This window comes from Pollachius pollachius, assembly GCF_949987615.1.
Source record: "Pollachius pollachius genome assembly, chromosome: 6".
Lineage (NCBI taxonomy): Eukaryota > Metazoa > Chordata > Actinopteri > Gadiformes > Gadidae > Pollachius > Pollachius pollachius.
Window position 1 is genome coordinate 17,378,791 of NC_136939.1, and position 25,715 is coordinate 17,404,505.

General features: G+C 46.6%; 3 protein-coding genes across 5 annotated transcripts; 1 reads left to right on the forward strand and 2 right to left on the reverse strand.

Moving 5' to 3' along the window:
* Positions 1-4,442: 4,442 nt before the first annotated feature.
* On the reverse strand, positions 4,443-9,833 carry rbm14a (RNA binding motif protein 14a). Its single transcript, XM_079738118.1, has 8 exons — positions 9,785-9,833; positions 8,964-9,140; positions 8,597-8,781; positions 8,115-8,309; positions 7,819-7,931; positions 7,361-7,639; positions 7,023-7,258; positions 4,443-6,885 (listed from the first exon to the last, which is right to left on the reverse strand). Exons 2-8 carry the CDS (start codon positions 9,119-9,121, stop codon positions 6,402-6,404), a joined length of 1,650 nt encoding a protein of 549 aa, XP_079594244.1. The 5' UTR covers positions 9,122-9,140; positions 9,785-9,833; the 3' UTR covers positions 4,443-6,401.
* Positions 9,834-10,228: 395 nt separating this feature from the next.
* LOC307076755 (uncharacterized protein) lies at positions 10,229-14,512 on the forward strand. 2 transcript variants are annotated; one of them, XM_079737860.1, is made up of 6 exons: positions 10,229-10,264; positions 11,051-11,251; positions 11,613-11,727; positions 11,954-12,026; positions 12,243-12,334; positions 12,643-14,512. In XM_079737860.1, the coding sequence occupies exons 2-6, from the start codon at positions 11,051-11,053 to the stop codon at positions 13,878-13,880; spliced, it is 1,719 nt and encodes a 572-aa protein (XP_079593986.1). In that variant the 5' UTR covers positions 10,229-10,264; the 3' UTR covers positions 13,881-14,512. The 2 variants fall into 2 exon arrangements, with proteins under 2 accessions (XP_079593986.1, XP_079593985.1); XM_079737859.1 differs by having other exon boundaries at positions 10,256-10,410.
* Positions 14,513-14,720: 208 nt separating this feature from the next.
* dpp3 (dipeptidyl-peptidase 3) lies at positions 14,721-25,658 on the reverse strand. 2 transcript variants are annotated; one of them, XM_079738463.1, is made up of 19 exons: positions 25,576-25,658; positions 23,904-24,062; positions 23,585-23,729; positions 22,731-22,820; positions 22,429-22,566; positions 22,242-22,316; positions 21,827-21,917; positions 21,528-21,658; positions 20,739-20,869; positions 20,409-20,467; positions 20,060-20,254; positions 19,443-19,555; positions 19,246-19,338; positions 19,080-19,142; positions 18,852-18,976; positions 18,343-18,463; positions 17,735-17,914; positions 17,221-17,383; positions 14,721-15,387 (listed from the first exon to the last, which is right to left on the reverse strand). In XM_079738463.1, the coding sequence occupies exons 2-19, from the start codon at positions 24,026-24,028 to the stop codon at positions 15,242-15,244; spliced, it is 2,184 nt and encodes a 727-aa protein (XP_079594589.1). In that variant the 5' UTR covers positions 24,029-24,062; positions 25,576-25,658; the 3' UTR covers positions 14,721-15,241. The 2 variants fall into 2 exon arrangements, with proteins under 2 accessions (XP_079594589.1, XP_079594588.1); XM_079738462.1 differs by lacking the exon at positions 25,576-25,658 and adding an exon at positions 24,700-24,856.
* Positions 25,659-25,715: the final 57 nt, after the last annotated feature.

Consider the following 25,715-nt stretch of genomic DNA (forward strand, 5'->3'; position numbering starts at 1 on the left):
TGGGCATAAGATAAGGTCAACAGTCCAAATGAAGAAGCAATCCAAGAACATTTAAGAGAAATGTCTGTCATGTACAAACCCTAGTTAAATCTAATGTCCTTTGGATCAATTCAGCCAGGTGGCAAAGCCACTAAGAATTGCATCTTAACATGACTTTGGCGGTTGAATACGAGATGAGTTACACCTACAGACAGACGGTATATAAAATAGCACAAACCTCCCAAGAGGGGGGACAACACTGCTGCACAAAAACTAAAAATCATAGCTGGGATGTACAGTCGAAAGGGGCAATAATCGATTTTGGAGTAAGTGGTTTTTCTAATTGATGGTGTCTGTTGTGTCTATGTACTGTGTGTGTATGTACACACCTTCCCACCGAGATGAACAGGGTCATGTTCCCAGGGCAAGACCTTCCCTGTGTACTCCCGTGTCTACAGGTGAAGAAGCCCAGTCCTGGTAATGTACTCACTTAGCAATGAGTGGCGTCCTGAGCAGTTTCTTAGTGTCCTACATGGCTCCAGGGTCAGCTATGAGACGACTCTAGGACCATGATAGCTAGAAACATCAAACATCGGTCATCAGATATGTTGAAATGACGAGAGCAAATCTCAAGTTCATTTCTCCATCATACAACCTGAACTGCACATGTGGATGAGCCTGGAGAAACATCTCAAAGAATTGAGAATGTACCAATTCGTAGGGAACTTTTTTTTCTTCTCCATTTTAGTAATTCTCGCTTGAACTGCTGGCTGTGTCTAAAACCCAATGTTCCCAAGAAAGTGTAGTGATGACCAATACCAGCAGAGAGATTGTCATTTAAGAAACATTGTCACCAAGTAGTAAGCAGTTGGCTTTGACGATAATACAGCATAGACTGGAGATACCCAATGGCCATCAATTCGGGATTTGTCCTTTGGAAACTTGTGGTATTCCATACGTCCGTGTTAAGAGTGGTCCGTCTTTCTTGTGAGCGACATTGTGGGACTCTGGGCCACAATGCAGCCCTGTCTCTCCTAGGCCAATCTTTGACTGTTACCAATTGTTTTGTCCTCTGTATATAGGTAACGCTCTTCATGTGTTTTAGACGTTCTCTGTAAGTGACTGAAGCGCCATTGGACAATGTACTGTATGTGGGACAATTTATTGCTGTAACTGTGTTTGGGTGGTTGTAACTTTGAAGGTGTCATCATCTGAGGGGAGGGGGGCGGGGCGGGTTGATGTTTGTGACGTTTTGTGTTCATCTTGCAAAAGGAAGGGGGGCGGGGGGGGGGCGGGTTCAAAGATCAACTCTTATCACAACTGGTCTAAACCAAGAGTGTCTTCATCAAGGAAGTGGACAGGACAGGGTCTGTCCTCTTCCAACCAGGAACATTTTTTGCACCAAAGTCATCATCAAAGCGCAGCTTCTTCTTACTCCCAAGGTCATAAGGACGAACTCCACAGAACTCAAAAGGATTTGATTTCCTTCTTTATTTTTTACATTAATTTCAGAGATGAGGAAATGGTCTTTATTTGCATGATTAAGTGTCGTCTTTTTATTGGCTTGTGTGTCCGGTAAAAGCATGACCATTGTGAATTCTCACTTACCGGTGTGTTTTTAAAAATGTTTAGGAAATTTCTCCATGAGATTTTTTTTTTTTTACTTACCTCTTTACATGAACATTCATTGACATTCATAATCATCTGTTTTTAGAAGATGTGGCACAAGTTAACTGATTGAAGGATGCCTAGCATGCAGATATGCAACCTGTCCATCACGCCGTTGGATCTTCAAACACGGTTTTCCCTGCCGCATCTGCGTAAAAACACCCAGGATGTCAACAGCAGCCATCACTTAGCTAGCTAGACATGCAGTCTTGTAAAACCGCTCTCATTATTAAAGCGTTGATATTTTCAAAAGGTGTTTGACTTTTTTTAATGCAATAAGCGCCATCATTTAGCATAGTTTATGAAAAATGTTACATTACTTTAAAAACATAAAAAAAGACATGTATTTGATGGTTCAATTAAGGGTTTAGATAATGACCAGACAAAAAACTGATTTAGCTTAACAATTTAAATAACTGTATATCTATATAGGCATCTCTCCTATAGGACACATACTTGAGTGTAAATACTAGACGATTAGTTAGATTAGAGAACTCGCTAGTGCTAGATGGTTTTAGACAGGTTGAAAAACTTTAAAGGGGACATATTATACCACCAGGTGTGAGTGTGATTAACCATTGCAAGCTGTTTTGAAAATGTGCAGCTAATCACACTCACACCTGGTGGTATAAAATGTCCCTTTTAAGCGAACACCTTGCAAAACAAAATCTGGATATGGATTTTTTTCATCAAACATTGGTCTGATTAAAAAGGAGCATAGAACACATGTTTTTTCTTTCGTCTTAAACTTGTTAATGTAATTTGATTGTCAACATTGTAATCTATGCCATTTGTTTTTCTGTTAGCGGGCAGCAGTTTTTTTTAAAGTCAGTTTCCGAGAGCCTTAAAGGAGACAAGTTATACCACCAGGTGTGAGTGTGATTAGCCTTGGATAGATGACTTCAGTCCACTGGGTAGGCTGGTAGACTGATCTATCCAGCACAGATCTAGGTGGACACGCACACTTGTGATGTGAGGTCATATGGGGCAGATTTTCGAAACGGCTTGTAAGGCTAATCACACTCACCTGGTGGTATAATATGTCTCCTTTAAGCTTCTTAAACACCTAGTACGTCACAGTGTGTGGCCATTTTCATATACAATACCGCTAATTGTAACATTCCTAGACAAAGACTGACCTAAAAACGTTACACAAATGGGTCATAACCAAGAGGATAACACTCTGAAAATCCAAAACTTTAACTTTTACTTTAATCAAATCTATCTTAAACAGGTGGTTTACTATTTAACCACCAGGTGAGTGAGATTAACCAGTACAAGCCATGACAAGACAGATTTAGAAATGGCTTTTTATGGCCAATCATACTCACACCCGGTGGGAAAATAGGGGCGCTTTAAATTCTCTAGCAACAATAGATAAATTAATAGATGATTGCATCTGTAATCCAGTACATGATAGAGTGAATCATCCCTAGTTAACTTTGGTTTTGGGGCAAGGGCAAGTATAGGCTACATTCCCTTCTCATCCTGTTCTTTGAACATCAAAGTCATAAACGTTATCTATATTTTCTCATTTAAAATAGGCAGGATACATTTCAGAAGAAAAACATCAACTGTTGCCAAAAAACATTTTCTAAAGATTAAGTAAAAACTAATCAAATTTAGAACCCCTGCTTAAGTTCCTATGGATTGATTTTATCTAACCCAAATGTTACATGAAAAAGAGTATAGGATTTTCTTTGTAAAGCAAACACAGGAAACCTATGATTCAATTGAAGTAATTTATTGACCATAAACATTTTAAAGAACATTGAACAAAACCAAATTTCAAACCAAACTAATAATTGTTTTCATCGTCATTCATACAAGGTTAATGTGGCATCGAAAAAACCGAACGGAGGGCGTTTGAGTGTTGAACCAGCAACCGATCCTGACCCAGTTCAAAATAGAAGATTGGGGAGTTGGGGGGGCAGGGTTAACCAGTGTGCAAGGCACTTAACCCCAAAAAATGACCCCGATGGTAGACAAATACAAAAGCTATAAAAACAACTCCGTCCCAGCTGCATGTACCATGTCAGCTGCTCTGGCTGTGAATGGCTGGCGCTCCCGTGACAGCCAATCAGATAGAGGATGTGCTGGCAACAACTTCTGTGCTTTGGCGCCAATTTAGGCCAAAGAACTTAATTCGGCAATCCGTGCGCGTGTTCGTAATGTGTGCATTTATTCCCGTGTCTTTTGTGCCAAAATGTATGACCACATCCATATTAAAGAGAGAAGAATCAGGCCTTAAATGAAAACCCCCTGGAAACGCTGACCTCCCGCTAAAAGGTAAGTATGAGTGGGTGGGCGGGCTGTGTTCCTGGAACACAGTGTGGCTGCTTTGGGACCGCGCTGTCTCTGGGCGGTGTACTGTGCGTGTGTGTGTTTGCTGTCTTGCCTTGTCTTCGGAGGAGGAGGAGGACGTCGTCGGGAGCTGGCGGCGGGAGTGTGTGGGGCTGTGTGTTGGCTGAGTGTTTACCTTAAGAGAAGCAGTTTCAGTTCCTACAACGCTGCTGTTTCCCCCCGTCCCACGCTACAGGGTGCGTGTGGCGTGCGTCCATGGCTAGGGCTCAGTTAGGCCGCCTCCCCACTCTAGCTGCAATAATCAGCGAGAGGAACAAGGTGGCTGGAGCAGCAGCAGCAACAACAAGGCATGCAACGTGAATGTTCACATGGAGCACGTGGAACAACAGGTGATACAACCTAGCAGAGCACTACTCACTCAAACAGCCATGTGGGCCGTGTGTGTGTGTGTGTGTGTGTGTGTGTGTGTGTGTGTGTGTGTGTGTGTGTGTGTGTGTGTGTGTGTGTGTGTGTGTGTGTGTGTGTGTGTTAGGGGAGGTCTGTGTTTCTCTGGGTATATATTGGAATACTAAGATAATCAAGCTGTTGGGGTGGGGGCGCTTGGTCTGGGATGAGCAGATATAATGTCAGTATGGGTTTTAGTGGCCATCTCCTCATTTCACACATGGGGCGGTGGGAGTAGGAGTCATACAAACGGCTGCTTCTAGACCACAAGTGGACAAGCTTTCAATACAGCCATTAACCGTCTCCTGGACCCGACTAGTGCCTGATGCCTCGAGCTCACTGCGCTACGCTCCCCTAGCCACAAGTCAACCCACCCCAAGACAAACATCCACTCGTCCTTACTGGTCCCTTAAAGTTGCTTTCTATGGAAAATGTACACTAAAAAAAACACGTTGAATCACATGCACACACAGATCTTCTTCACACCTGCAAAACAGACCAGTACAATAATCACTAAGCCAACCTCAGCTCTCCACCATTATGCCGATAATAATTTACAGTAGATTTGTACTATTTTGTAACAAATGTAATATTCAAAATTTTAGTCACAAAAGCCAATTAAAGCATTTAATTTCCAAAATACAATCAATAAAATGATGATCACCATCTCTTTCTATCATGAAACAATCTTCTGGATGTGGCCTTGATGTGATTTTAACAATTGAATTCAAAGTTGTTGCATTCAAGCAGATACTCCTTTCTCGACTATTGGGATGAATTTGGCTACAAATTACCTTTCAATCAATTTAAATAAATGGTTTCAAATTGTCCAAAATTACCATGCAACTTAACCGGGGCTTGAACATATGTTGGGCAGTTATCGCCTTGATAGGAAATTTGGGACACACCTCCATATGGACACAGCTGTGTACGTTAACACAGAGTGCTCTGATTGGCTTGTTAAACCTACACTCCTAGGCAGCGCTCCTGAGGTTCAACGACTATTTTAAAAATGGAATAGAGTATGGGGATACAAAATATAAGTGAAGGAATCCTCATCCAAGAGGTTTTATCTCCATACGAAGGCTAGTGGGCCACATGAACCTTTACGAGCATTCGGAGGGCTGCGATCACAACGAGGTGTCAACACATGCCTCTCCACTCAGAATCACATTCTAGAAAGCTTGGTCCAACAGGGTATTTCACACAATGTTGTGATACCCAGAGCATTACAAATGTGGGATGAAATAGTGACCTGAAAGCTGCAAAAGATAACTCCTCTGATTCTGCGAGCTTGACAAAATAAAAAATAAAAATGCTAGCCTAGCTTGTAAGTCAACAGAGAACTCAACTTGGTTGAGACTCCCCATTTCCTCTTGATATTAAGACCAGTAGAAAGGCACTCCTGTGGTGGGGACAGTGAAGCAGGCAGACCAGGTGGACCTCGCTCCAATCCATTCCTCAATGCGGTTCTTTCCTAGCTAATGCGGTCTTATCCCTGCCGCCAATGTCGTCATCAGCCTTAACATCTGGAAAATTATATTTGTAAGCAATTGGTTTTAACTCAATCCCAAAACAAAACGGGCCCGAATGGCTGGTTGTCCGTGTCACCTCGCACTTAAGAGTTGCCACATGCAGATTAAGGTTGGACTCCAAAATCTACAAATAGTGTCGCTGCCGCCAACATTGACTTGTAAATACTGCAGGTTCCTGAAACCATTTAAATCACCACGACAACTACAACCCTTACACACCACAGCCCCACAACACTGGCCAAGACCATCCAACACCATCCACCAGTACGAGATAACAACATGGAGGATGGGTGAGGGTCCGGGCCATCAAACCACTTCCTACCTAGAGAGACGTCCATCTCCTTCACCCTCTGCTTGCCAATGTCCCTTCTTCACATTCAGATCCTCAAGCACACACGCACACACACACACACCTGCCATGTTTTAGAGAAAGGGGGATGGAGGGGGGGGGGGGGGGGTAGGGGCTGGAGGTTATCGGTAAGGGGGCTCTGGCGTGTGATGGTAAGGGTATTCGTGGCGCTGGGTTTGCCCGTGTGCGGGTGTCTGCTCATACGGTCTGGATGCCGAGTAGTTCCCGGCCGCCGGATAGGCTCCCCCCGCGCCGTAACCGTCGTACGCCCCCGTGGCCGCGTAGCCGGCCGCCGAGGCCTCGTAGCCGGCGCCCGCCGCAGCGTCGTAGGTCCCGGGCGGCCCGTATCCCGCCGAGCCGGCGTCGTAGCTCACCGGGGCGCCGTAGGTGGTGGCCGCGCCGTAGGCGGCGCCGGGCGGAGCGCCGGCCGGGGCCGAGCCCTGGGGGTAGCCCGCCGCGGCCTGGCCGCTGGCCGGAGGGGCCGGGGGCGGGGGTGGGGGGGGCGGCGGAGGGTTGGTGTAGGCGTACTGGAGGTACTGGTACTGCTGCTGGTACTGCTGGTACTGCTGGTACTGCTGCATCTGCTGGTAGTACTCTGCGTAACACCTGGAGCGATGCACAGCGGGGGTTAAGGCAGAGCCGAATCAGAAGGCGGTCGACCGTTGGAAGGGAGTCAAACCAGAATAAAGAAATCGAGCCTTGAGAGTGGGATGCGTCCCAGTCTGGGTGAAATCGTAACGTACCTGGCGATGGGGTCCGCAGCCCCCTCTGCGGCCGCGGGCGTGGTGGTGTCGGTGGGGAGCTCGGGGCCACCGGGAGGCGTGGGCAGGAGGGCGCGCCGTTTGGAGCGGCCCTGCCCCAGGGAGCCCGGCACCGGGTCGGGCAGCAGCGGGGCTCGGTTTCCTCGGATCGGGCTACGGTCCCGGTCGCTTGCCGTCATGGTGCCAGACTTCCTTCCAGCCTGTTGTTCCGCCAGAACCTTTCAAATCGAGATACAATCCGTTATTGCATTTGCACAATATAACACATTTGTTAAAGATGGAATTGTGGAATTAAATGTAAAGTAGATCTTTAAACAGACCTTCTGGCCCTGCTGGAAGAACTTGGCTCTTGCCGCCTCAAACAGCGCTGAAGGATCGGTGCTGGACTGGTTGTCCGCCTCCACCGCCGAGGTGTCATGATTGGCCACGTCATCATACACCTGGTCGGCCACTGAGCCATACACCTGGCTGGCCAGGGCCCCGTATATGGCGGGGTTTACCCCGTCCGCCGATCGGGCGCTGGTGAGGCCCTTGAGGGCGGTGTAGGTGGGATCGAACGACGTGGTGTTGTAGAACGAGTTGTGGACGCTCTGCTGAACCTGAGGGGAGTTTACGTTGAATATTAAAGTGCATCCCGATATACAGCTTGACTGCAGCCAAATATAAATACCAATCAATATGAAAACAGTCGATAACCACTTATTTGTAATATTCTACTAAAAAGTATAAATGTGCATGTATGTCAACGACATGGTCTGAGAGGACATGTGAGACTGACCTGAATAGGCAGTCCAGCGGCGGCAGCTGCAGCAGCGGCCAAGATAGCCGCCTGGCTCTGGTGATGCTCTAGTGAAGAGGCCGGTCTGGGGAGAAGGCCTTCTCTGGGACCACCTTAAGAGCAGGTACAGGCAGATAGTGCTATCAAACCTCTTAACTCTAGATTGAGAATATAGTGTGTTACCTAGAAATATTCACTTTCATTTCAACTTTAACAACTGTCTGGTGAGATTTATACATTTCTTTTGAAAACCATTTTCACAATGCGATGGCTTGAGCAGCCAGGCCCTGACCTACCTCCTGCCATACTCGCTGCCAAATTAGCTGCATCCAAATTGGCCAGCTGGTTGATCAGGGGCTGGGCCTTGGAGAGCTCCACGGAGAGCTGCCGCCCCTTGTACATGGTCCCGTTGAGCCCGTCGATGGCCAGCAAGGCCTCCTCCTTTCGCTCCATGTGAACGAACGCATAGCCCGCATTGGAGCACAGCCTTGCTGCAATACGAACAAGAACAGTTTGGGGGCTGTTAGCATCGCCTCAGAGTTGTCATATAAATTGAATTGTGAATCGAGTGAATCAATATTTTGAAAGTATTGTTTTGACATACCATGATAAGCAGCATGAATATTTATTCAATATTGAATTCCTACCACCAGTGTAGACATTACCCGAGATAAGTATGGGAACCACTTATTGTCATCAAGAAATAGCCGGCTAACCAGCAGTTCCTTTGCTAAACACTACATGCATTGCTTTGATGATAAAGGGAGAATCCCCTGACCTTTCACTTTGTCACAGTCCAGGACCCTCCCGAACGATTGGAACAGCCCATGCAAGTCATCGGCGGTGCATGTTGAGCTCAGGTTCCCCACAAACACCTTGGTGGAATTTGGTGGGCGTGCCCGTGACTCCTCCACCACCAGGGGCCTGCCTCTGTACTCTTTCCCATCAAGGTGCCGGATGGCCCTGCCAGAGAAAGCACCAACAATATAAACACCCAATTGTTAAACATCTTTTCTTTACATTTTTCTTTTTTACCGCACACATTAATGAGCACAGTGATCTAGGAATTTGGTACAAATAAAAACCAACGTGTCCTGTCAGATACAAGTTGAGATGGCATTCATAGTGAGTCGGTAACGGCGTACCTGTCCGCTGCGCCCTCGCCCTTCAACGTGATGAACGCATACTGCCTCAGGAGAGAGCAGGTGTTGACCTCCCCGTGAGGAGAGAATAACTTGTTCAGCTCGTCATGGGTTGCGTCTAATGGAAGGTTCCCCACAAACAACTTGACGTTGTCACTCATCTCGATGTCCGGTTGACATCTGCAATGAATCAAATAAAAATACACGGTTTAGTTCGGTCCCTGAGCCCTTCCTGGAACTACATTATGGCCAGTGGCGCGGTTTTCCTTCCGTCGGTACCGATGCCCTCGGGCGTCAAATGGTGCGTTTCTGTAAGCACGATCGTCCACCCTAAACCCGTATATACATTATATAATGAATTACAAAGACAACAGGCATCCTGCGAACGTCCAACTTCTCTCGTTGGTTGAAACTGAATGGATATCAAGTTAGCCCCGACTAGCTGAAACCTAGCATAACTAGCTAAGTGTGTGGGGCTCCAGGGCTGTACCAGATACATTTGGTCACCAACATCTCCCCATTTCCATTTCCCAGAGGATCAACCGTTTGTAAAGTAGCTCATCAACATTAATATAATTGTTGCGTTAGGTATGAAGTATAACCATATTACAGTTCTCCTGACATTTTCACGTTAGCGTCCTGATGCTAGGCTAACGTTAGCATAACGTATTTTCCAACGTGGTTCAATACGGAATACTTCATCAATACACTCAAACGAAAACGTATTATCAAAAGTTTACTTTATCTTTAAGTCAGCTTCGTAGTTAACAATGAAAGATACAATAAAACGAATATATCGAAACCTTAAAAGGTATGTTGCTTACCAAAAGGCGGCGTAATAGTGAATTTTTCCACCTCATATCCGGTTCCGCTCTTAACCCAAGCCCGCCTTCCGCAAGGACAGGAGCGAGACACTGCTATGGAGGGTGATCGTCTGTTTGACATGTGACTGATTCAACATGTTTTGAAAGGCGCAGGTTGATTCAGTTTATCATCATCAATAACAATATTATTATACAATAACACATAACTATAGTTTGTATCAGTTACCAGCCTACTACTAAAAGAGGGCGGGTCCCAAGGTCTACTCCAAATCATTCAAACCGTTGTCATTATATCAAACGATATATAGAAATAAGAGACAATAATGCCCAAAAGGTAGTCCTTATTTGAGTAGGCTATACCACCAATACCTTGGCTGTGGCCTCTGAAGCGGATCCAGGCTGCACCAGGTGGGAGGAGGAGGAGCAGTGGAGGAGGAGGAGGAGGTCGAGGGCTCACAGAAGAGACGCTGACAGCTCCAGGTATGCGATCAGCTAAAGGGAGAACATAAGTTAGTTCCATGTAAACTCTGGTTAATGGGGACGACTAAACCTCTCAGTTCGCTATTATGTGGTTTTGAATCGTTGATTTGCTGACCCGGGAGACTCCGATCGGGAGAGAGAGAGAGGTAGAGTGAATAGGTTTTCTCTAAATTAATCTTATTATTTTGGAGTTATTGCTGACCATACGATTTAGACCAGAGTTGTCTAGCAAACCTGTTTTAATAAGCCTTTGTCTGTCCCACTGTAGTATATTGATATTTCTCAGGGTCCAGGGATGGGCTCGCCTGTGGATTCGGACTCTGTCTACGAGGAGCTTCAATGCGTTCTGCTGAATTAGGACATATTTTAATTTAAACTTAAACAACTTTACTTCGTCGCATTCACACATTTGTGTGACTTTGGTAAATGTTGTGAATGTGGCCGACATGAAACTAGGCATTGTAAGGTTTACTTTTAAAAGTTTAGGATTTTACTGAACAACGAAGTCGAGCTTCTGAAGTTCACCAAGTCTGGGCTCGTTTCCTCCTCCGTCAGGCATGCTTTATTTCCCCACACACGCGCGACCACGACGGTGGACGTCCGCGTACGCGTGGATTTGCTTTAATGCTGAAGTGTCTCAACCACAACTCAGCACAACAACAATTAAGGGGGCCCTTCCCTCTAATTACATTCTTTGGACTTTTTTTTTTGTGTGTGTGTGTGTGTCTGCGCCCGTGTGTGTGTGTGTGTGTGTGTGCGCGCGTGCGTGCGTGCGCGCATGTCTAGATGGCGCAGGAGGATCCTCTGTATGACTTCCCCGAGCCAGCCCCGTCATCAGACATCAAACGGGTTTTCCACCAAAGGGCGCAGGGATCCCTAAAAAGCGTCAGCGTGCTGGACCGCCTGCTGCTCACAGTGCCTGTCTGGCTGCAGCTGCCGATCAACCCTGCTACCGCACTACACATCCTGCAGAAGGAACCGCCTGGGGTCCGTTTCCCACTTGCAATCGCATGCATACGAATTCATACATAAAAATGGCATTTATTCCTGCATAAACCTGCATAATTCCTGCATAAACCACACTTAAACCTGCAGTGTGGAGGAATTCCCATTAGCAATCTAGGTGCTTGAGTTGCAACAGTTATTCTTTTATATTTGATATTAAATTATATTATTCTTGAGAAACTTTCTAGTTCCGTTTTTTTAATTTGTAGTTAAAAGCTGCAGTAGAAAGGCTACAATTGACATTTGTGTGTGTGTGTGTGTGTGTGTGTGTGTGTGAGTGTGTGTGTGTGAGTGTGTGTGTGCGTGTGTGTGCGTGCGTGTGTGTGTGTGTGTGTGTGTGCAGGCCTTTCTGGTGCGTAATTCCCGTACATCCAGGAGAAACGTGCTCTGTGTCCGTCTGACTGACGACAGCGTTCCATCATTTGTGCAGCAGTTTGGCATCCGGGAGCAGCACTCCAGTAAGACTCTTCTGATGGGATAGAGATGCACAGAGAGGTGCTGCTTAATCTGAATAGGAAATGGAGAACAAACTGTTCCTGTACACTTCTTGTGAAGTATCAAAATTTATTTTGATAGCAAACAATAAAATGTGGACGTGTTTTTATAATGTCTATAGCTAATTCCATACTTCAAATCAACTAAATTTCCTATCATTAAAACCCAAAGCCTTACTTACTTTCACAGCGTTCTGCCTGGAGTCATCAGCCATTAGTTTTCCAGACCTCCCCCGGCTCATAGCCTTCTACTGCGTCAGCAGGTACTGGTCTTCCGGTCTTATGCCAAGTCATCGTCTTTCCTCTCCGAATTCATTTCTTCATGTGTCTCCTTCTCATTCCTCATTTTTCCCTCTTATGCCCTCGCCACACATAAGCATGTCTGTTCTTAAAACCATTCCTTCACCATTGACTGGACATCAGCAGACTACCGTGGGTTCAGCAGTGACGGTGGATGTTTGTCATGTCCTCTCTTCCAGAGATGTCCTCCCTTTCCCTCTGGAGCTCCCTGAGGCCATCGCCAAGGCAACCTCCCACAAGCAGCTGGAGTCGATCTCGCATATGGGAATCGGTAGGTTTATACCAAACCTGATGTATCGTCTCTCTCTTTCAATATATACATAGTATATATATTGAAGAGTAACTAATCCCATAATATTTTTACAGCATCCAATTATATCTTAACCACATGCAATTGTCATTCATGATGGGCTTATATTAGTACTGGGTTAGGGTCCATGTTATTTGATCCGCCACATGTTATAATAGGTATACAATGGGCCATCCAAACGCTCAATTTTTGTGCCTATAGGATTAGGGTTAGGGTTAGAAAATATATTGAATGCCCTGGAATAGAAATGACCATTGTCTGTTGTGAAGAATTCTGGAGCTCCCAGCTGAACTACCGTGGTCCACGGGGGACCCCTAAAGCCAAGGACCACGACAAGACGGACCCAGGACCTACAGAGAATTCGCCACAGACTCCTGCGTCAGATTCCCTCCCCCAACCTCATCCAGCCAACCAGATTCCTCAGCCGCCTCCTAGTCATGCTGCTTGCAGCCAATCCATGACCAGTCCCACCGTGTTCCAGAAGCTCTGTCCAATCACAACCCGCAGCCCGAGGGAGCTGGACTGTGGCTCGGGCGCCCTCTGCTTCGTCAACCCGCTCTTCATCCAGCCCCAGAGTGTCCTCCACCGACGCCAGCTCTTCAAACGCAGCCTGAAGGTCAGGGTCTCCACCGAGACCAGCAGCTTTCTCTCACCTCCTCTGGCTCCTCCCCCTCCACCGCCACTCATGCCCAAGACCAGGGGAAAATGTAAAGCCAAGCTCGGTCCGGAGGCACTCCCCCCACCGTGTCCGCCAAAGGGTCAGACCTCGCGGAGACCCGACGCACACTCTACCATCGACTCAGTCAAACAGAGCCAAGGGGATCCAGCGCGGCCCCAAGAGGCCCTCATGGGAGCCCCACCAGGATCTCCCGGACCGGGGGGCCAGGAGGAGGAGCGAACGAAGGTCCCGGTACCGGCGAAAGTGGGGCCTATCCCTGATGGACAGGAGGCCAGGGACACGGGCGATGCTGAGGCAGAGTCAGACTACGTTGAGCCCCCTTACGTCCACCACCAGGCCTCTGCTCCTGGGTCCCCCTTCCTCTCCCACACTCCCTCACCCATGGAATGCCCTCCCCCGTTCCTCAAGGCCTCCCTCTCCCCACACAACTCTCCCTCGCTCTCGCCCTACCAGTCGCCCAGCCCCTCCCCCATGCTCCCGTACTCCCTGACGCCCTTCGCCACTCCCTGCGTCTCGCCCACGGTGGAGGACGCCTATCATGTGCCGTGTTCCACAGCCTTGAGACCGGCTCCCGAGAACGCCGCAGAGGGCGGTCAGGAACGAGGAGATTGGGAGGAAAAGGAGAACGAGGATGAGGAGAGCAGCAAGGACAAAGGGGAGGAAGCCATGGGATTGCTTTTGGAAGAGCTTTATGCATCTAGCCTTAACAACCCAGCATGCTGCGGCTCCCTCGGCAGCTCAGAGGGCGAGGACGAAGAGAGCCTGTCCCCATCGCCCCTCCCGCAGCTAGGCATCTGTCCACTCACCTCCACTAGTAACCTCCCCTGAACGCATAATGGTACGATCCAGCGAATCACAGCTGGAAGTTCATCTCAGACTTTTGTTTCAATAGACGTTAAGGTGCGGTCCTGTTTGAAGTCTTTGCTCAACCGAGCGATACACAACAGCCATTCCTAGATTATTCAAGGGCTCTTTATGGTTCCACGTTCACGACACGCAAGGGGGTTATGGACCCCTTGCGTCCTTGCGGACCCTCCTTGCGTTCACCGCAAGGGCCAGACGTGAGCCTGGACAACAAAAATCGTAACCTTCCATCAAGGCGATGCAGCAGCAAGGGCTGTGATTGGTCCGCTTACTAAAACCCGACGCAGAACCATTAACGTTCACGACTGCGTGGTCATTGCGTTGCGGGAACTTGGGACCATAAAAAGGCCTTTAGTAGTATGTGGGAGTTTTAAGTCATAAAATCAAAGAAATTTGAGAATATATTCCGATGTCATTAACTATTTGGAGAGCGACCATGTTTTTGCATGAGTCTTACATCCCTTGTCAACAGTATTTTTATGAAATCCCCCAAATTTATTTTATAACGTTAAGGTCAGCCTCCAGTGGACTTGATTGACAAGTGTTATGACTGTTGTGGCTTGTGCAATAGTGTGTGGAATAATACAATTATTTCAGAAAATTAAAGCCTTCAGATTCAATGAAAAAAGTATGGCTATCTCCATTTGTATTAGCATTTTATCAGCATTATTCACCTCTTTATTCTGTTCCTGTGATATTGTCTCATGCTAATATTTCCTATGCAAGAGCTATGATTTTTTTTATCACTTCATTCACGTAACATGCAACCTTATCACCCAGATGAATCATACAACACAGCATACATTTCCTTTGATTTAACCATTTATTAATGCTGAAGACATAGGTTGATTACATAGGTTTGTGTTGCCTACCAGAGACAGCCACAAATAACTTTCAAATCAAACTCCTTCTCAGAATGCAGACCTGATCATCACAGTGTTACAGTGCTGTGTGCATTCATCACCAAATGTTCATATTGTTTAAATCAACATTGCAGTCTGACTGCGCTGGCAGCAAGGTTCACCGTCAAGCAGTAAACAAGCCGATCCAAAGTCCAACACAATGCTCATTAAGGTGAGTGGTCAAATGAGGTCCTTGGTTTGACTTGCATCGTGAGTTTATCAGACTGTTTTATTAAACCGTAGCCGTTGTCGAAGGCAGAGTCCTTGAAGGTCTGGTTGCTTCTATGGCTTATTCGTGGGAACTCGGTTCACTGGAAATATGTCATAAGTGCATTCTGGCTAGTACCGTAGGATTGTATGGTTTAAAGAAAAGAAGAAGAGCTGGATTAGGCCCTTTAGAAGGAAGTGTCTGGAACGCAGCCGCTAATGGCACCAACAGGGGGAGTCCCGCTTGCTGAGCTCCAGGAGGTCTGCCTCCAGCTGCTCTGCATCTTCCTGGAAGCGCTCGGTGAAGGAGTGGATCAGACCTGCCGCACTGCCCTCGTACTCCACCAGCTCCACGGCCTCGCCTGGGAAAACAACAGCATCATGGTCCTCATCCGAACCGACTTGCAATGAACCAACGGGAAACGGCGCCTAATCCCACAGGACCAGCAGCCAGGTAGCCCCCTTGTTAATAACGTGCATGTACACGGCCATGCTTTAAGAGACTCCATAAGAGAGACTGCGAACCCCGCCCTCTCATAAGGTAGACAGGTTGGAGGGCTACGGCATAGCTGGGATTAAGTGAATCAGTTAGTGCGAAGGTGCTCTTTGGTGTACAAAAAGTTTCTAAAATTATAAGCTGACCAAGGCACTTTTCTTAAAGTTAAAAAGCTTTAATAAATAGGCTAATTCATAATAGATTAAAAAAAAAGTTTTTGAAAAAAAAAAGTTGCTGTTTCGGCCATTGTAGGCCTTCATCAGGGAGTGAATAATAAAAAAGGTGTGTCGGCAGGTATATCAAGTCATAGCTATTAGTAAACTCGCTCCAGCTGGAGTAGGCAGAGTCAACAAATGACTCATGGATCCAGTGTGGATCCAATGGATCCAACAGTCACTAACAGCTTATTAAATCCAAAGGCAGACCGCCATTTCAATAGAATCATTCAATCCTGGGAATGCCATAGCATCTAGTTAATAGATCCAGCGACTTTCTTTTTGGTTTAGTGTTTTTCGTGCCCCTTACCTCCTAGGAGGTAAGGGGCACATGATGAATCCCTATAGCGGTGAACAGTATGCCGTTTTCATTATATGCTTCTCTGAAGTGTCTTGTCATAGCATAATCACAGTTTCCTATTATTTGGGCATTCCTATGCTCAGCGAGGAGGTCTTGCGGCTGTCGTTTAGCACGCCCAACATAAAAAGCATTGCACAGAGAGCATTCCAAAATATAAATAACATGTCTTACAATTTATGAAATGTTCAGTAGTGAATGTGTGTAGTGTGACTGGGTGTACTGTTGTAATGTGGTCGTTTTTTTGCTGGTAGATGACTATGCACTGGTCTATCACCCAAAGTAGGTGTTATTCTAAAGGAGAAGACTGGGGGCTCTTTAGAAACATCATTTAACGATTCATCACATTGAAGGAGGTTCCAATTATATTACGTATAGAGTATGTGTCAGTGCTATAGCGTGTGGAAAAGAAAACCCTGTCCTTTTTAGCAGTAAATGGCTTACTATGAAGCAGAGAATTAGGTTCAATAGAGCTGGCCCCCATCAGAGCTGTGTCAAGAACTTTGGAGGAGTAATCACGTTCTTTGAAGCGATTGTACATCTCTTTACTTTCAGTGTCAAACTCTTGATCATTGTCGCAGATCCTACGTAATCTCTGGAATTGTCCGAATGGGATGTTCTTAGTTAGTGTAGGTGTAGGTGCTCATGTTGGTTTAAAGGTTGTATCAGCTATTCTAGGCTACCCGCCCCGTAAGCAGGCCGTCAAAAAAACACGTCTCTGTAGGCAGCCTGTGCCATGAGATCCTACACATAAACAAATGGTACTACCAACCACTCCAAGCCAAAATAAATAGTATTGCAACCAAACACCGACAAGGGTTAGGGTGTTGTGGGGTTTTGCGCTGCGTTTTTATTAGATGCATGAAACAAGGAAGGGAGGGACGAGCTGGCTCTGTTTGTTTGGGATCTGCTTCAAATACCAACAGAAGTGACGTCCCCCAACATCGCTGATACAACCTTAAACACAAGACGCATGATTGTTGATTGCTGCCCCCCCCCCCCCCCCCCCCTGCCGTATGAGGTCACTGTCCGTGTTTGGAGTGTGGGGTGGTCCTCAGTGGATCCTCCCAGGCCGTGTTACCCCGTGTATCAGTCCACCGTCCCTCCCCAGGCCGTGGCAGCGTACCTTGGACCCTGGTGTTGGCCTGGACGAACATCTTGCGATCCTCCTTCCTCAGCAGCACCGTGTCTCTCAGACGCAGGAAGTTGTGCGGCCCGCTGTCCGTCACGGTGGAGTAGCCGTCGTAGAGGGCCCGCCCCCCCGCCACGTCCGCCGTCGCCTTCAGCACCTGACACACAGACACAGGAGATACCTCACATTACATCCCTCCGATATGGTAACTAAGGTTACGTTGTGGTTAGCTTGCTTTAATGCCCCAAGTGATCCCACTTCTGGAGAGAAAACACACAATAACGTAAATAAATCGTTTCAGTCAGTTCAAAATAGATACAAAATACAATGTTCTGCACAATAATAAAATAAATGAAGAAAAAAAAATGACACTTTGATAAAAATTAAAATGACCCGTTCTGCATATTCAATCAGCAAGTTTCCAACGTTTAACGGCATCCCATTAGCATAAATCTATTTTTGGTCCTTAAACAAATGGTTCATGCGGTGGGGGGGCAGGGCCTCGTACCTGCAGTTTGCAGAGGAACCTCTGGATGGCGGTCTTGCCCACAGTGTGGATCTTGGTGCGGTCCAGGGTGATCCTGGCGTCGGGCCGTCCGTCGGCGCCCGCCACCTCCTCCAGGCGCACCAGGCCCTCCCCCGCCTCAAGCAGCACCCGCAGGATCACGAAGCGGGCCTGCATGTGGGCCTGAGGACCAACCCATCGGAGGGGTTTGAGGACGTGGCTATAGTCATGCATCGTTGTACTCAGAGCTCTGATTGGACTGGCCGGAAAGCTGACCGTAAAAAGACCAAACCATCGGACTCGAAACAGTCGCATGGAAAAAAACGTGTCTTTATCCCATCAATATGTCAAACTGAGGAGTAGAGTATGGGAGAGCTGCGCTGTGCTTACACACACAGTGTACACAAGAAGAAGCAGCAGAACCTCATGATGACTTTTTTTTTTTTTATACATCGTGGTACATATCACGATGTGTAAAAATGCATAGCACAGAGGACAAAATATCGCTAAATGATTTTTCCCAATGTCGTGCGTCCCTAGCATACACTGGCTGCATGCGTAAATATCAGCTGATCCTCACGATGATACAGGAGGTGACACCCGTCTCCTACCTGTCTCCAGCTGCTGCTCTCCGAGGTGTAGAACTCCAGGGCCAGCAGGCCAGCTCGCACCATGTTCAGCCAGTTGATGTACACCAGGTCCTCAGCATCCTGGTCCTCGTGGCCGAAGATACTGACACACAAACCATGGAGACACGGTTACACACCAGCATGTCCCACTGTACATTAGATAGATACAAAACACAAGCTGTGTAAACTGCATTCAAACTGATTTAATGTATATGCAAACTAACAGAACAGGACTAGGCATTAAAGCAACAAAGTAAAAGCTAAATGTTCTGCACGTGTTTAGGTGGTTAATTCTTTGAATAAGGTGCACCTGCGGGGGAAAAACATAGCGGAAAATGATGAGGTTTGTTATGAACATCAGGTATAACTTTAACTGTATAAAAAGGTATAACTGTTAGTGTGTGCGTGCATAAAGCATCTCTCAGAGGGTTTATGTGTGGAGCGGCCCCAGAAGGTCCTGCTGTCTGATGAGCTTGGTATCCCTGTAGTACCTGAGCACGAGCTTGTTGAGGCAGAGGTAGAGGCCAACGCACTCGGCACGGCACTCCTCATAGGACGAGGCGATGGTGGAGAACCTGCTGTCCCACGTCTCGTTGCCGCGGTACCAACTGGTCACCTGTAGACAGACAGACAGACAGACAGAAACACAGACACACGTGAATGTCAGAAACAGCTTAATATCGTTGGTCACTTGGCACCTTCTCAGTGCATACGCTCACCTTCTCTCCGGTCTCTGGGTTGATCAAAGTGTTCTGGTCGAAGTTGAATTTGCCCTGGTCGTCCTGTCAAGAAGCACATCCATTTAGTCTGAGGTTGAAGCCTGTGAGGCTAATGTAGGTGAGCTCCTACTGTTTGTTGGCTCTAAATACAGTAGATGGGACTGACCTGAACGAACAGCTTGCCACTGCCGTGACCCAGCAGCTCATGAAGCCCAACCTGCACCTCGAACGACGGCCCCTTCCACTTAATATAAGCATCCTGCAACATACACACACACACACAAATACAAAGGGTTGGATCACATTTTTGGGAGTGCACGTTGCTGAAAGTGGTGTGGAGAAAGTGCATGTGTGCTTGCCAACCTTGTCCTCCTCCTCCAGGAAGGTAAGCTTCTCTTTCTGAGTAGCATAGGCTACAGCCAGAACGTTGCCTAGTGAAACGTTCTTGAAGCCCTCAGACTGTCTGATGTCATCATCTACAAACACACAACATCAACCAACGGTTAACACACAGTTAACAGTTATCCCAGTGTGTCTGCGGACATGGTTGCGTGAAAAACATGCTATTTTTTTCAGTCCATTTAACGGAAAGATCAACATGAACGGCTTTGTTTAAAGTTATGGACAACTGAAATACTATTATCATTATTATTATTATTATTGAGGGTCAACAAGGTGTTCTTTAACATCAGATTAAAAATGTTGCATGAAATCCATTGCAATCTCAATCCATACATTTCCTTTGATTCCTTCAAGCAAATTAATGGCTAGAGTCTATTTACATATTAGCAAGATATTGGCGGGTTGTGTAGTTGATCCAACCCTCTGTGATGTCACGGTTATGAAAACACTTCCTAGGTTGTGTGTTGTCTGCGTACAGTTGTTCATGCAACACTTCTAGATCCTGTGGGTCAGTGCTGGTCACGTATAGATGGTTTTGCAGCGCGTGTCGACCCAGTGGGTCGGCGCGGGATACGTACAGTTGGGGATGTTGATGCCGGCGGGGATGCCGCTGCCGGCAAAGGTGAGCACGTCCAGCGAGGTGAAGTCTGGCTTGAGGAAGGTGTCCTTCTCAAAGTCCCGGGGCCACGGCAGCTCGGGCAGCAGCACCTCGGCCGAGCTCACCAGCTTGGCGAAGCGCTCGCTCATGGCCTTGTTCACCACTGCCACGAAGCCTGGGCGGACAAGGACATGGGTCAACTGCTAGCTGGGAAGACGAGCTAAACCATGGCTACAGTATGTGTTTGGTCTCAGGTCGAGAAGGACCGCTAAATTAATGATATTTTTTAATAGCCAGCTATTAATTACCGCATTAAAAAGGGAGCTTACCTTCAAACTCTCCCCTGGAGCCAAAGGGGTCCCTGTAGCTCTCTATGAAACCTATGTAACTGAGAGGAGGAGGAAGGAAATATAAGGTCAATATACCCCGAGGTTAGTTTCACTGGAATCGATGTCTTAACTACAACATTCCACAAGAAACAACACGCCATAATAGCACTGCTTCAGTAGGTTTCTTTAACCATTTTAAGGCAAGATTGTGGTACTAAAAAGGGGCAGATGTTCAACATTCCATGAGCCTAATCTTCGATGGAAATGATCCAGGATGTTGAAAAAAGGTGACGATTCAGTTAAGAGATCTTGTGATTCAGACGCACGTACCTCTCAACGATTGGCCCCTTGTCTTTGATCCAGAAGCGCGAGCCCTCCTTGTGTGCGTCGATGGAGCCGAAGGTGAAGCTTCGCCGGTATCCCTCCAGCATCTTCTTCTGGTTCTCACTGGCAGCATGGGCCTGTCCATTGGGCAGGGTTTATGGGGAGATGAAGGGCAGAAATGTTCTGAGTTGAGAAAGGGCAGTTCATTGGACTTTGACAGAGCCTGTATCTGGTTCTTTGCCTGTACACAATGTCCTTGAATCAATAACTTGAGAAATTTTTGACAGCGCTAAAGAAATGGATTTTTCCAACAAAAACATGATGATCCTTTATCTTCTCTTGTCTCTTACAAGGCTTAGCTATAGCGAGCCAATCTGATAAAACAGGCTGGCCTCCACATTCTTCAATACTAACACAACCCTGAACATGAACTTGCATGTGGACGGAGGCCTGCGTATCCCATACCGCAAAAGCAATCAGACTGAAAGGTTAGTCAGTTCTTCCTTGCTGTTCCTTGAGCTGAAGGTTTAGCGTGGGCCGGTGAAGCGTCTTATTATTGATAAATGACCATGCACTTTGTTCCAAATATGTTGTCTCGATAAACTGCACCCCTTTAGGAATACTATTTCTCATTTAACATCTACAAATATTTCAACCTAAGACACATTTGCAAGTTACAGAAACACATTTATGTAGAGTTTGCTCTTGAAATCGTGGTTAGCTGGGATCAATACGCACCGCCCCCCCCCCCCACCCTAACTATACTCACACAAACAGGCTCCCTCTCCCCCTCACCTGGGCCTTTTCGAGGTAGTGGCTGACTTTCTCCATGATCTGGGCGTAGTCCCCCCTCTTCACTGTGAACTCTTTGTCTTCAAAGCTGAAGCTGCCGCAGCGTGTCTCCCCCTCTCCGTCCATGGCGCAGTCTGCACAGCCAAACAGTCAACGCCTTGTTTCAGACAATCTGCACAATCTGACCACAACCTGTGTGCCTCAACAACGCAAGGATGGTAGCAGTACTGGGATTGATCAAAGATTCGAAACAAACGCTGTTAACCCTTATGCAACCCTTATACATTCAACACACACAGCACCTGACTTCACAGCCGACGCCAGGCGCACCTCGTAGCTCATCTTCCCCCCCTTCTCCGTTTTGAACAGGCGTGTGTTGTAGGCAGACAGGTTCTATGGGCGCGGGCGCACAAACACACACACACACACACACACACACACACACACACACACAGAACATGAGTCCAGTTTGCAAACAAGGTGGATGCCTTTCAAGGTGGAGCATGCTCAAAGAACACTGCCCCATGCAATAAATCGTTCTCATTAACTTGCTCATTAATTTGTTGCCCTTCAATGTCAGATTCGGAAATCTGGCGTGATATATATGAAGGAACTGGGTGAGCGACATCATGATAACCATGGCATGTGAAAGTGACTGATTTGAAAGTGGTCCGGCTGTGAAGAGCAGAAGGCTTGGAAAGGCAGCCAGCAGTTCACCTGGGAGTCGAGGAACTTCTGGGCCAGCTCAGCGTCCTCCAGACCACAGTTCCCTGAGAAGTAGGTGGTGATGCCCTGTGAATGCACAACAGGAAAGATTACACAATGTCCAACACCATTTCAGTCATTTCTACAAGTTCCCTTCTACATGTAGAGTACTTCTCGGGCCCCCCTCCCAGGGTCCCACCTTGTTGCCCAGCCCCAGCTGTTTCTGTTTGTCCTCCAGGGAGAAGAGGGCGGAGGAGCAGCTGTCCCACAGGGCCTCCATCTCGCTGGGCTGCTCCTTGAATGCCTGGCTGGCGAAAACCAGGGCTTTCAGCTTGTCCTGGGGGCCGACACAGAAACACACTCCATATTAGCAGGTTTAGGACTATAACCAGCATATAACCATTGGTATCTGAACTCATCTCCTCAACGAAAGGACCTTCTCGTTTGAAAAAATACACGTTTTAGCAAGGAGGTTCGTTTTCAAAGGAGAAGCACTCTCACCTTTGGTAGGTTCGGGATGAACTTGGTGTCTCCGAAAGATTTGTAGTTTCCCATGTTTGCATAAAGACCGGCTGCATATACAAGGAAGGCCTATACAGACACATTGGAGAACACACAGTTACTCTTCATGTTGGGAAACTTTGAGTGGACATAGACGCCGAGGGATAGGAGGTGGGATGGGGATAACCTGACATCGCCAGACCTGTTTGCAAATGCTGTTTGCAAATTTGCAAATGCATTAGTCTGAAACCTCTTGATTTCCAAGGGGCTTTATCAACGGTTGATTGAAAACTTTATTGAGCAACAATTAACAGAAGTGTTCAAAAAGATTCAAAAAAAACAATAAAGCCCAAAGGCTTGTTTCCATTGTGGTCCTTTAGATGGGAAGGGAGGAATGACACATGGACTAAAACATGGAGAACAAACACACAGCAAATGGACTACAACGTTGAGGAAAAATAAAATAAATAAAACAAGGGATAAGTTCCCAGACAGACAAGCAGACACACAGGCAGTACAATATTCCTAGTACTTCAGGGATCTTTTGATTTTGTTTATGGTTGCAGACCAAAATACCTCTGGTTCAATTTGATAGGCCTACAACCAATTAGAGAAAAGATCAGCAGCTGCCATCTTGTTTGTTTATGTAAATACTTATAACATACGGTTGTGTTTGGTCAGCTGGAAATCTGTCTGAACTAGAAGGGGGCCAGATGCATATGCCAGAGAAAATAAAACATGAGCTCGCAGACTTGTTTGGTTTTCAGGATAGGATGAAGTTGGAGCGACCAGGAAAGGGAGGAAGAGAGGAACGAAGAGGAAGGGAGAGTGTGTGAAGGAGAGTGATGATGCACCTGGTACTCCTCACTGGTAAGCCCAGCTGCCATGGCGACTGGCTCCAGTTCAGCAGCTGGTTGTTTACGGAAGATCTTTTGAAGCAGCACGAAGATGTTTGCAGACTCTGGAGAGGTCTGCAGCAGAACCGCCAGGCCACCATACCTACAGATACAGAGTTAGATATAGAGGTCAATGAAGAGCTGCCATCAGCCCAACATCTCATTTAACCAGTGACAAAGTATGGAAAGTATTTTCTCCTACATACTATCAATGGGTTTTACTTTTACTCAGAAGTCTGGACATTTCAACGTAATGCTTGTTTTCACGTCAACGTACCAGGCTGCCCGGGAGAGGAAGTGGGAGTACATCCGTTCCCGCGGAGACAGCAGGCGGAATGCCTCTCTGCAGTCCAGCGCAGAGACACCGATGTCATTGGGGAGGTAATACTGGGAGTCCACCATGTTCAAACTGGAATTTAATACTGACGAAGAAAACCTGCAAATAGAAAATATATTGGAAAGTATTTAACAACTCATAGACAAATGTTGAAGATTTAGAAGAAGGCAGGAGTGCAGGTGAGGATTTAGAACAAGGAAAATGGTGGGATTTGTACAAATGAATCCAGGGTTAAACCGAAAGTGAAAGAATAAGACAGATAGGAGACCAGCCCGGGCCAGGCTTTGGGTAAGGAAGAATGCTGATTTGCGTCCAATAAAAGTGCATAACTCGATCTGGGAGATGTATTTGACCTGTGGATTATATGCTGATCATTACAAAATAAGTATTTGTATATACGATATGACCTCATGACCAGTGTTGGTAATAACGCTGTTTAAACACAAACCGCTAGTGAGGAGGCCGGGTGGGTTAACAACGAGATAAGCGATTATGATTGGCTAAGGCAGAGTCATGTTTCATGGTAGCCAATCGGAGCCAGTGTTTTAACACACAAGCCAGGACACGCGCGCCACACACACACGCAAACGCGCGCACCAAACAGATTCGAGGAAGTAGCAGAAATGGCGAGTAAGGAGCAATCCGATGAAAAGTTTGCATTTTCTGTAGTATTCGGCAGATGTTCCACAGCCTTTGCAACCAAGCAAATTGAAATTCAGGCCCCATCCACACTTACCCGGGTAAATGTTCGGAATGTTTTGCATCCACGTTCCACACTGAAATTATTTTGATAAACATTCTAAACATTCAGTCTTGTCCAGAACTGTCGTCTTTCGGTTTTTTTTTTACCGTCACTGAAGAACATCAAGAACAGCGCTCGACTCCGGCGTTGGAGCAACGAATACGTTTGAACCAATATGTCGAGTTGTTTCTGGAGATAAATTAGTACATTGTACAGAGATCATCATTTGCATTTCACCTGCTATTTTTTTGATGAGCGTCTCGGTCTCGAGCGCAAGCTTGTGGCAGTGAAAACTGCTCAGAAAAATCCAAATTCTTTGACATATAGTAACTTTCTTTATTTTTACAGTAACGCAAATAGTTGCTTTCCCTGGTTATTAGTTACTTTTATTATAGAGTAATTCAGTTACTAACTCAGTTACTCTTTAGAACAAGTAGTGAGTAACTATAACTAACTATAACTACTACTTTTTTAAAGTAACGTTTCCAACACTGCTCATGACAACTTCCCTATTTGTACACCGACCATCCATCAACTGAGAAGCAGAAGAGCTAGCTAGAATTAGCCTCAATCACAAATTAGCAATTAGATGCAGGCCAACGGCACATTTCACCATGAGTAAGGTGAAGCATTTCAATTCGTTTCCGACTACACTGTTGTGTCCAGCCCTTACTTTTATATTTTAAGTAAACGTTCAACTTAGCAATGCTAGCTCATGCCCAGTATCCGGTCTCCTACCGGGGAAAGCTCAGTCGATCGATGATATTCCCACAAAAAACAGCCTCTGTGTAAACGTGAACATACTCTGATATTAGCTTCCCGAGGTGCAGCAGTCATTATAAACAACATTTAAACAACATGCAGTACTACCTGAATCACTCGCACAACCGGCACGTCAAAATGCAATCTCACGCTCTCTGCTCTAGTTCACTTCCTGTGTTCATTCATCGCACGACCCTCCTTTCGACCAATCACCGAGCGCCTCACAAGCTAGCGCAACAAGACCAGTC